General features: G+C 38.9%; 1 protein-coding gene across 1 annotated transcript in view; it reads right to left on the bottom strand.

Moving 5' to 3' along the window:
* The window catches only part of SNX24 (sorting nexin 24), a 751,934-nt gene that overhangs the window by 27,572 nt on the left and 711,913 nt on the right, over positions 1–12,449 (bottom strand). The window contains exons 4-5 of the mRNA XM_086961081.1: positions 10,235–10,329; positions 149–181 (exon numbers count right to left, since the gene is read on the bottom strand). Of these exons, the coding sequence (XP_086817207.1) occupies positions 149–181; positions 10,235–10,329 (128 nt within the window). The remainder of the gene's footprint in view (positions 1–148; positions 182–10,234; positions 10,330–12,449) is intronic.

Below are 12,449 nucleotides of genomic sequence, written 5' to 3'. Positions count from 1 at the left end.
CATAAGTAAGCTCCAGTTGGTGGTGTGGCTGTGTATTATTGTGTGATTTTAATTTATCTGTAAGCTGTAAACACTTCATGGACACGAGTTTTATGTGAAACAGGCACAGATAAATCAACAGGCAGTTGCCTATTAGTTCGCTTCTCACCTTGATTCTTCCGACTCCATTTCATCAAAGGAACTAACAAGAAAAAACAAAGAAAAAAGTGATTTTCCACTGAAACATGAAGCTTTGTTTGATACATATAGGACGTCTTAACAATCTCCTTCTTCCTTCAGCGAAGCTGTAGGTGGACTTTTTGAGCCTAGAGGAAACACACCCCTCTCTATGTTACTTTTTACACCCTTTCTTTTGCACACAGCCTACAACCATGACTCCTTTTCAGTGCATGGAGGCACAATTCAACGTATCCTTCCCCATACTGTATTATTGTTTATTATTATTAAATGGGAGAGGTCCCATAAACCTTGATACCAATCTCCTCAACGTGCCTAGCTGTTATTTGGTTTTTTACTTTCAACCTCCTAGCAAATACTTTTTTAAATCTTGAAGCATCCTGCATAACCATTGTACCTCCATGGTCCTTCTTTTGGCCCATGGCTTGATCCTCTCCTCCTCCCTCTCAGAACAAGCAGAAAATAAATATTCAGTTGGTAGTAGATATGGAAGGACACCGCTTCTTGACAGACATTTATTTCTGGAAGCCTTATACTTGGCTGATACAGCTTTTTACTGTTTAAGAACCTCACTTTTACATTCCACTGCTGAGGACTCTGATTGTGAGCTTGCTCTTTAGAATCCGCAACCATGAGGCAATGCCACTGTTGAGTGCTAAACACACACAATTGATGGACGGAATGCTGAACAAATCATAACATTCACCCTGAGTCAAGAGATCTAGGTTAAATCCATCATTCTTTTGCTCACCATGCCACCCCAGTTTAGACCTGGCCATATGCAAATCAGTCTTGACTCTCTGCCTCTTGGGAACAGTCCAGCCCGAACTGCCAAGCCAGGTCCTCCATGGACCGGGGTTGGCAGTTCGGGCTGGAATGTTCCCATGAGACACAGGGTCAAGACTGATTTGCATATGGCTGGGTTCAAACTGGAATGGCATGGTGAGCAAAAAAATGATATGATGGATTTAGGCCCAGATCTCTGTACTGGGGTGAATGTATGACATTGTTCTGCATTTTGTACATCAACTGTTGTTTTTACTGTTGAGTGTTGGACATGAGCAACACAAGTTGCTTGCATGACCGTGCCTTATATTTGCTGCTTCGAGAGCTTCTTATCCACCAATTATTCTAGTTCTCACGTCAGTCAAGAACTAGACCTGCAAGTTCCTCTTGTTTGTTTCCACTGAAATCATTTCAATGTTTCTTCTAAACAATTGGCACAATTTAATTATATTATCACCTCAAGAGCAGATGACTTATTTCCTTGGGGGGTATGCCATCTGGGCCAATTAGCCTTGTCGGGCAGTGCTGTAAATATATAACAACACAATGAGGATATTTTCAAGGAACCCTCCTAAACGATGAATACACCTTTGGGAAAGGTGGACATATTCATGTGGGAAAAACACTTGCTCCTTTCAATAACACAAACAGTGGGATAGGTGACCTTGTAATAAGCTGTATACCTATGCATCATCGTTAAGAAAAAGAACAGTGCATTACTAAAAAAAGAGACCGGGAGGAGAACTGGCCTGTTTGAGCATCACATGCCTAATTTTAAGGTAACAATTTGGGCAGAGTGAGACGTATTACAACAACACATTTAAAGCATCTTGAAGAATAAAAGGCACAATGAGGAAGATTACTTCTGCTTTTTTAAGTACCTACGCATTTTGACACTTAACATGGAAATTTTAAGCATGGCTACTTCCCATAGTGCTATGACCTCCTCTATGTTATTACAGTGCCTGGGTAAGTTCCTAATCAGGTGGATACAGTGGCTGACGACTTTTGAAAACTACATAGTGGTCACTGATGTCAGCCAATTGGATAGTGGAAATACATTTGCACTTTAGTTCAATGCATTTAGGGCAGAGAGATAAAAGTGTTTGATTACGACTGAACCAAAACTGGATGATCTGGAATGTGTACAAGGAAGCTATCAAGAGGTTTGAACAACAATTTTCAGAGGAGCCTAGTGGTGTGGTGCAACGACACAATTTGTATTCCAGGAAACAAGGCTCAAATGAGACAATAGATAATAATTTTGCAGAGTTGAGGATTTTGTCAGCAACAAGTGAATTCGAAATTTCTATATATCAGAACATATGTGATCGAATTGTGACAAACTCTTATTAAAAACAATCCATGAAAACCCATTTTTCTGTAGTAATCCTACCCTGAAAGAAACTACTAGTATAGCAAACGGTATACAGAGATCACAAGTATCTTCTAAACATTTATCTGGTAATGAGGAAAATTGTGGGTCTACTCTTGTTAGTGCTGTGCTTAAGGAAATACAAGATGTAGGCAGAACTAAAGAGAGGCTATAAACAGCGTCCCAGGCATGAATCATGTGTGCATTTGAGTAATAATCCTGAGTAAATTCTCTTTATGGGGCTATGGAGAGAAGTGCCCGCTAAAGTGTGTACGGTAAACTTGGAGGACTGGTGTTGGTGGTCTTAACGTGATGTGGTTGTGTTGACAAAAGGTCAGTTCGAATAGCTTAGTATTCTCATTAACAAAAGTATGCATTTGTGGGTGCAGAAGTGATGCATGCAAAGGGAAATGCTGAGGGTGTGATTGGCTATGTGAGTGTACAAGAAAATGAGGATTTTGGGGTTGTCGCAGAAGAAAATTTTGTAATAAAAATTAGGGGTGGGCGGAATTTGCGCAATCGCGTTACGCAAATCTCTGCGAAACGGTAAAAATTCCATGAACACGCAGAAATTCCGCGAACACGCGTAGTTGCTTGTTTCCTGTTTGCAATTGCTGTTTGCATGCTCGGGGGGAAATATCTTGTGAAGACGCATTTTGAGAACGCGAACAAACAAAAATTTCACAAAGTCGCGGAACGCAGAATTTTGGGCAATTTTGCGTTCTCCGCGGAATGCAAAATTACCCGAATTCCGCGAGTGGAACGAATTTACCGCCCAGGCCTAATAAAAACCAGAGTGACTGATTAGGGGTACCTCACGGTCGTGTCTGATGGAGATGTGCGGTAAAGGATTAACAGATGCTGGTAATAATGGGGCACAGAGATGTTCCCGGTCTGGCATATTTCTTATGGTACCTGCTCATCTTTAGAACGATGAGTTATGCTAGAACATGGGCTTCTGTTTCTTTTTATTTAATGATTGGCGAATTCTACTTGATGGGGAATGAATTAATTATTCTTACAATGTAACATGCTGTGTTTGCTTTCCAGGGAAAGTTGTACAGTAATCTATATAAATAATTATTTTACCTTAATTATTTGTTCAGTATCCATAACATGTTAGCGGCTACTCTTACTTTTTCTTGCATTTGTGTATTGTGCTTTAGATTTGTGAATCTATGTGCACAGTCTGTGAGGTGGAAAAACGTCTGATCAGTTGATTTGACCCGTGCTAACTCCAGATGGTTTTATCTTATCGTATTTTGCCTTGATGTTCCTGGGTGTTGTTTATTATAGGCCTTCCTAGTACACTGTTATTTAGTCCTCCTAATTGGCTGATGCTTCATACCTAGACCCTTTCTGTGAATTATAACCATTTTACTACAAAATATAAGGCAGCCAGTTTAGTTTATGTCTGTCAATGTATCTTTGATGGTGCAATTATTTTCACTGTTCATTGGCTGCGGGAAACCCATATAACAAGTGTTGTATCATGTATATAAAATTCAAAAAAATAAAAAAATAAATAAAAATAAAAAAAGAATACATGTAGTTTCAGTAACAGGCCTCCATCCTGTACATGCACTCACCTGGCACAACAAAACCCAGTCTGGTTATCATTTGTTGTTTAAAACCCTTTCCATGCTCATGACGAGCTCAGCTCGTCATGATGCACAGTTGAGCTGTGCTGATGACGAGCTGAGCTCGTCATGAACAGTGGGGAATCTGAGATCCCAGCACCGGGGGGGAAAATGCACAGCAGCGATGTGGTTAAGCAAGAACATGGATGATACTTCTTAGGCCTCGGCCCATGATGCACTTTGGTTTGGCACAGAGCAGTCAGGCTTAAATTACAGGCAATTTGTAAAGTACTTATACAACACTTCAAACAGCAGTAAAGTGAAACCACAAGACAAGAAAGATTAAAACAATAAAGTACATGTAAAACATTTAATCAAAAACGAAAAAAATTAAAATCCAATCCGCAAAACAGGAGATATGCAAGTTTAAAGATTTCAGTGAAAACAGCACCAAAAAGCACCAAGCAGCAACTGTGGTTATTTGGTCGTTCTAGACCAGGATAAAGTCACAAGTTCAGGCCGACTGCGATGGCGAACAGGGATCCACTTATGGTCTGCAGAACACAGTACCTTAATCCTAGTTGCGAAGAGGATGTGTCATGCAGCAGAGGCAAAGCAAGGTCCCAGCGAGAAGATGCGTTGCACAGTTGCCGTTCCAGGGAGCTGCGAAATGCGATGTCCTTGCATGGAGATGTGTCGCTCCACGGCCGTTCTGATCGGCTGAGATGGGAAAGGTGATGTCCTTGTGTGGAGAATCCGATTGGCTGCGGTAGGTGATGTGGAATCCTTGTGTCGAGGATGTATGTGTAGCCGAGGCGATGAGTCAGTTCCAAGGGCGATGCGTCGAGCAGCAGAGCCAATGACCCGGTCCTGCTGAAGATGCACCTCACAGGAGTTGTGATGCATCTGCTTAACCCATAGATTGACTGGCAGAACACCTTCACGCCACTTCCAAAACTCCAGGACTCTTGGGAGGACAGGACTCATTGATGGCAGAATCCAGATGTTGAGTTAATGGTTGTTGGAAGCTTGTTCTGTTCCTGAGGCATCTGATCAGGAGGCCAGTCAACTAGTCCAAGGAGTCACTCTGGGATCCTAGGTTTAAAAATGCACGCCCAGTCCTCACCCAGGCAAGAGGGCAACAGGTCACCACAGCAGGACAGCAGTCCAGCAGGTTGTCAGTCCTTTCAGCAGCACAGCAGTACTTCTTCCTGACAGAGTCCACAGGTCCGGAAGTGTACTGAAGATCTGTGTCTAAGGGTTCAATTTGTATACCGGGTGCCCACTTTAAAGTAGAGGAATCTTCTAGAGGTTGCCATCCCCTGAGGTGTCAGGCATTCCCTTTCTCCCTGTCCAAGCCCCAGCTTGTCTGGGGTCACAAACAGCGAGTGTCAACCCCTTTGTGAGAGTGCTCAGGCAGAGTCTTTGTGAAGTGCAAGAGTGGTAGGTGATAACTCCTCCCCCTCATTAACCCAGAGTGGTCCATCTTTCCATCATGTATCTTCCCTTTTTCTCTCTGTATGGAAGAAATACAAAAGACGAAGTGCCAGCTACACCCAGTAATGTGACTCAGGAATATGCAGCAGGCACCAAATGGTTAGGACAAGAAAATGGCAACTTTCTAAAAGTGGCATTTTCAGATATGAAAAATCTGACTTTACCATTAACAAGGGCTTTTAATTACAATTATTTAGACACCAAACTAGACCGGTCCACCTGCTCCCAATTGAAAGTTACCATTACTAAATGTTATACGGTAACTTCAATGTTATCCTATTGGGGAGGTAGGCCTTACAGTAGTGAAAAAAGAATTTAGGAGTTTTTCACTACCAGGATGTGTAAAACTTAAATGTACATGTCCAACTTTTTAAATACACTGCACCCTGCCCTTTGGGCTGCTCAGGGTTTACCCTAGGAGTGACATGTGTAATAACAAGTATTAGCATAACCAACAGGTCTCGCCTATGCAAAAGCTATTCGCTTTGCCAATATGTTTTAACCATGTTGTACACCAGCTTGGCTGCTGTTCAGCATGGCTAAAAGTTAGTGGAGTGGAGTGGAGTGTCATACAGTGGAGTAGAGTGTTATGGAGTGGCGTGGAGTGGTGTATAGCGGACTTGAGTAGAGTGGAGTGTCATGGAGTGGTGTAGAGTGCTGTGGAGGGAGTAGAGTGCACTGTAATGCATTGGATGCTGGCATTTCTCCATTTGCACGCTCCACATTCATTATATCAATATCTACAATGTCATTAGAGCCATCAATGGGAAGTCTGGACTCACAAGCTATAACAGCAGAATCTTGCAAATTGAACTTGACTTGACACTTGATCCTCTCCCGGTGGAGGACAATTTTCTCAGTTGGGGGCAGGTTAAAGCCACTAGCCAGTCAATCAATCTGAGAGAGGGAGAAGGGATATCTACTGGAGTATCTACTGGAGTAGATAACTAGCATTTGCTCTCTGGCTACGTTCTTGCTGGCATGCCAATAAACGCTGAGGTGCAGGCCCTGCATTGGCTAGGAGGTTGAAGACAATGGTTGGATGCCTGAAGTTCACAACTATACAATTGCCTCCTATAAATGTTATTAAGGGCCCAACCCAGCAGGTTCAATTAAGAAATCTGAGGCTCTTTGCTCTATTGGACATGTTCATTCAAAATGACAACCCATCTCAATTCTTTGAAGAATCTGTTTACTTAGACCTTTGACGGTCCAGATCTCTTGAAACAGGCTCATCAACAAACTCAATAGCATATGTAAGGAAATCATTCCTAAAAGGCATTTGAATTCACATACTATGGTGATCCACTGTTTGGATCAATTCTGAGCTGCTAAATCTTGCAATTTGTGCAATCTCTCCTTGTAAGAAAATGTTTTACTTGTCTTGTGTCTAGGATCAACCCCAGAACAGATTCAGACATGCCTGATTTCAATTCTTGACCGAACTGTATGTTGGATCTTTTATCAGCCCAAAGTCCAAACAGGTGGACCACTGGATGACCTTGTTTCTTTAAGTGTGCCACAACTGGGGATATGCATTTTTTTAGATTTCCTTGTGGCTGATGTTAGTCTGAATGGTCCTATAAGAGAAGGGAGGGAGCCTGAATAAACCTTTATGACCCTGGGAGTAAGAAAAACAAACAAATCATACCAGGTGCTCTTATAGGGAACATTTCAATATACCTCAGAAAGGGTTGAACAATAGCAGTTTGCTCACTACTAGAATTAACATTATCTAAATTTCCTTTTATTGTACCATAGTATCACATGATTCTGAAAAAGTATAACAAATCAATAAATACACTTATAAAAAAACAATTATAGATTAGAGCATACACAACATATTTTGTACAAATAATATTAATATAAATAAATATAAATAATATTATTCCATACAGTAATAGTCTTTCTTAATTTATTAAAGCTTAAAAGGACTCTTTTCATACACAACATGCGGTACAAATCTGAAGGATGGTGGCCTTTCAGGATATGGTTTTCCATTTCCTTGTCTCTGAACTGGCTAAAGTTTGGTTCTTTTCAAATGATGTGACTAAGCTACTCAAGAGCCATTTTTACAGCTCCTAGGTTATGTTTAACATGGGTTACTAATATAATGTTCCCTTAGGATTCCTAGCTCAACGACCAGGATGATTCAAGGATGTGAATCTATGAAAGATTCAGTACTGGAGAAATTATGTTTCCATGTAAATGCCATAATTTGGAATTAAGTATACTGTAGATTTATAATCACTAGCCCCAATCTGAGTACAAAGATAACTTAACATGCGCAACATAGATATTAAATAGTGTTCCACTTCTTCATGCGCAGTACCTTCTAAATGCAATTATGCTTTTCCAATTTAAATTGTTTCCGTTGGTGAAAAATTAATGTAATGTGTCCCTCATGGGTCTTCAGACAATGTAGAAATCCTTAGTATCCTAGCAGACATCTCTCTGTTCTAGATTTGGCATAATACCAGTTTATATAGTATGTGCATGGAATCAGTGGAATGTGTAAAACCTTCCTGACATGCAAAACGGACACAGTTGTATATTTGAGCACTGTATGTTTCAATAAACAGCCCAGATAAGGCTACACAGTGTCATAAGTAGTCAGGACATTTGATCCTCTCTATTTGTTTCTAATGTTGCATTAAAAGCTTACTTACATGATCAGGACTCGTTAACAGCACTACGATTATGTCTATGCACATTATTATTGTTATCATCACCAGTTTAACTGTGTGATCTTGCTACAAATGATTATCTATGACATCTGTAATATCCTAGTAAGTGGAGGATTGTGGCAAAGGCTAGTTTACATAACTCTATGCACAAATGTGTGATTATCCTGGTTGAGGTTCAGGTCTTCATCAAGATGATTTTCTCATCCTTCCTCCTGTGGAATTGCTAGCTTTTTTAAATATTTCTTTCTATTTTCTTAGCATCTTTTTTTGAAACATCTAGTTTTCTATTCTTCTTGAATAACACTCTTACTATACAGTCATTGTCTCTCTGCCCGACTCTTCTAAATCTCGCTTCACTGCTCCCCGAAACTAGATCTGTCTACTTATACAATATAAATAAATACAGAATGTAATCAGTTCTTAGATACCCAAAGTGCAATCAGATTGACAGAAGGTAACTGGCACACAAGATATGGAAGGGAGGGAGCTAGATCTTTGTTTGATATTTTAAGATTAATGTAATGAAAAGCCTGAGTGTACATATTAAAGCACATCAATTCAGAAAACTGAGTTCTAAAGTTTTCACCTCCATTTCAAATCTGCTAATTTTAGCAAGACTCTCTCTTTGACCTTCTAGGGGGGCTATAAGGTGAACATGCATTGTTCTATCTATGCTCTCTAAGCCAATTATGGATCATGGCCAAGGAGCACCCGGTTTGTACTCCACTAAGAAGTACTTAGCTATCGCTCAATCTTCCTGTTCCGAAAGTAACAAAAAAAAACAAGCACAAATTGCAGGTTGTGTGACCGTTACAAAATGTACAATTACAGAAATTGTTCTCACAACCTTTATGCCAGCCTGTTGCTTATAAACACTAAGGACAACAAGAGTGAAAAAGTCTCTAATAGTTTTTCTAGGATAGAAATGCAGTTTGCCTTTTTTCTAGTGTCACAGTGCTTTTATTCGGTGATTTCCAGCATAAATACACATTTAATCTGTGGTCTGTTACCTTTTTTGTATGTTTTTGTTGTGAAAAATACTACCCCAAAGGTTTTACTGAGGGTACATTTTCCTAACATAATTTCATTTGGTTCTATGGCTGTAAAATGAAAGAGAAGGTTCATACAATTACAAAGGTCCTGGCGTGGAAACGCCTTACATGAGTATGTCTGAATAAATATACAGGACGATTAAACAAGCATACATACAAAACCAAGACCAATCCAATAGGTTGGCTGTCTCTGGTACTGCCCCACAACTGACTCTAAAGGCCTATATTAAATATTGGGGAAAAAAACACATTTCTTTAAAGAGACTCCTGACCTGACAACCTGTGGTAACTGACTGCATACCTTTTTCTAAATCCACTTTTTTAATGACCCCCTCATCATTTATTTTATGCTGTTATTCAAATTCTTTGTCTATCACGGAACACCCAACTGTATATGACCCCCCCACCCCACCCCCATCTAAAGAAACCTTGGTTTGATCTCGGAACTGGGTTATTTGATGAGGATATTTCCTGCACACCACAGGCAGCACAACTAGTGAAGACCTTCAATGTTCAGTTCATATTGGCTAAAATCAGCACACCCTATTTCTACCAAGGGAGCAAGGTTTTTTCATGTCCAAGCTCTCAATATTTCTGAAACGGTCTACTGCAACTTCAAAATTAAAAGTCTTTTTCTGAAGAGAATAAAAAGTATCAAATGTGTTAGCTAGCACTGCACAGAATGTCAAGAGAAATTGTAAAGGAAGAGAATGGGAGAAAAACAAAGCAGTTACACAAACAAAGCGTTAACTATGAAATGAAAAGAAGTTTGTTGAAAGGGGAATGGAAGAATAGCGCTGATTAAAGGAAGCAAAAAAGCATGAACAAAAGAGCCTGTAAAATCAGCAAACTTGGGACTAAACGAACCATTATTTTACTGTAAAAGCACAAATATTGCCAGGAAAGCGCATGCGAAACAATGTAATGAAAAACACTAGTCTTATAAAGGCATGCTTCAAAAAGGTTAGTACCCTTACAACTTTGAATATTGTAGTCATCATAAATGATATAAGAGTCCAAAAATGTGTATCCCGAAAATGTATTGTAAATTGTATCATCAAACAGAAGAAGCATGCTTACCCATAACTTTCTGTTTTTGGAAGTGATGGCAAATGTCGAATATTAAGGAATTCGAGGAAAATCTTAGGAAGTTCTTCGTTTTCTGTGATGATGCTCTGAAACATATATGAAAGCAATTGGTCAAATTAAATATTTTCTCAACTAATAAATCTACAAATTTCCTTAATTCATTTAAAATTCATAATCATTTATGGCCCTTGATTGATGATTATTAAGAGTGTATAGAAATTGGTTGCCAGCATTTAAGCATAGATTCCATTCTTGTTTTCGACTTCATCTATCTCTGTTTACGAACTTTTTACTCGGATTACGGGAAGAGACCAAATCTTAAATCTCTGCATTTACTGTGAAAATACTAACTATATGTAGTAGAAATACGCCCAACTCTGGCGCACATAAAAATGGTTACCAAAGAAATAATTTCTACCATTTCTCCTCTTCAAAAGTACGCTTGGCATGATCATGCTTTTGATCTTTTCCTGTCTCATATGGTAGGCCCATCTACATCACATTTTGGATAAGAAAACATTGTGGGGTCCATGTAAATATCTCCCAGAATTCTTCCTGAATTGAGGGAAGTATGACTCCCTTGCAGTGAAGTATGACTTCAGGAATTATACCTACCTGAAGTCACTCCTCCTTGAAATTATACCTCCTTGAATTCAGACCTCCTCAAAAATGGTTGGAGTTGGTATGGACCTGGATGCCAGCTGAAACCAGGTATAAACACTGCAGTCATCACCCATGGAAATTTGGTACCATTTCTGCTCTTGAAAATTACAGTTGGCAACGCCAGGGTACTTGCCTTCACTGTTCCATTTGATATACCTATGGAATACCATTATTATCAGGAGAAGAGTGGAAATGCAAAATGGTAGTACATTTGCTATTGTTGTTTGATTTTCATTGACTTTTCTTACATTCAGAAGTGGATGTCAGGTTGGAACTGTTTTGAGGTGTGGATTCTAACCACTCTGTAATTTTGCACTAGTTGTAACTCACTGAAGTATATTAAAAATCTCTTTAATATAACAAAAAATTCTCACAAATGGTTTCGAATCCAGCAAAAAAAATAGTACCCTTTTGAAAACTACACGCTCTTGTTCCTTTCTAACAACATATTCAACCTACTGTGTAACATGCCACATGTGTAATTGATGGCAGGCATAGCACAGTCATGGTCTATATTATCATGAGAGGAGCAATATGGCAATATTAATTTCCAATCAGAAGGTAAAACAGTGAGCTCTATTTGTAACATATTAGAACATAAATAACTTAAAAATACACGTGGCATCTCCACCCTCACTCTTTCTATTTCACCTTTTCCTTTCTGGCTTATGGTTGGAGAATATCCAAATGATAGGCAGAGAAAACAACATCAAATTCGCATTCATTTCCTTCACAATTGTAAAGACTTTGGAAAAATACTGTTAAACTCTTTTCTGTATTCAATGAATGTCACAATTCATTAAATAATGAATTGCCTGAGGTCCAGTGTACATTTTCTGTGTTTTAAAGAAAATAGTGACACATTCTTCACCCAAGATATGTTATAGTCACAAATAAATTGCATGTGGTGAGAACACTCAGTTTCTAGCCCTCTAAATAAAAATTGCCAATATCAAAACAGCATAATGGTTCTATCACTTTTGAATGAATAACCATCAAGGAAATATGTTTAGCTGGATCCTACTTATTCACAGATACACTCATACATTTTATGTTACTTCTTGATATACATATGTAATAGATCCTGCTCAGATAACCAATGAGTAATCCGTTTTTTCATCTGCTTTTTAAATGTACTGTCTAGTAAATACCATGTTAGTCAAGGAGACCGGAAGACATTCTCTCTACCCAACTTATAGTTAAAGTCAACAAACTGATTTTGGATAAGTCTCTAGGTATTATTAAGCCAGGAAAGATATTAGCATTAAGATAAAAGATGTAAAAAATTGATACATATATATATATATATATGATATATCTTTTTGTCAGGACTCAGAGCAATTTTGAACCTAATCACTGGATTAGAAATAGATTTTCTCAGTTTCAAGGTGTCACTACAAATGAAACCTACAAATATAGGAACATTTATATATTTGAAGCAAAGTGGTGAAAGCCCATGAATAGGAAAAAAAGTAACCAGCAGGAATCTCTTCCAGATAACATTACATTTGTAAATAAAAAAAGAAACCTATTACAACAAATG

The sequence above is a fragment of the Lissotriton vulgaris genome, chromosome 3_1, assembly GCF_964263255.1.
Source record: "Lissotriton vulgaris chromosome 3_1, aLisVul1.2, whole genome shotgun sequence".
NCBI lineage: Eukaryota > Metazoa > Chordata > Amphibia > Caudata > Salamandridae > Lissotriton > Lissotriton vulgaris.
This window is presented reverse-complemented; position numbering and strand designations above follow the sequence as displayed.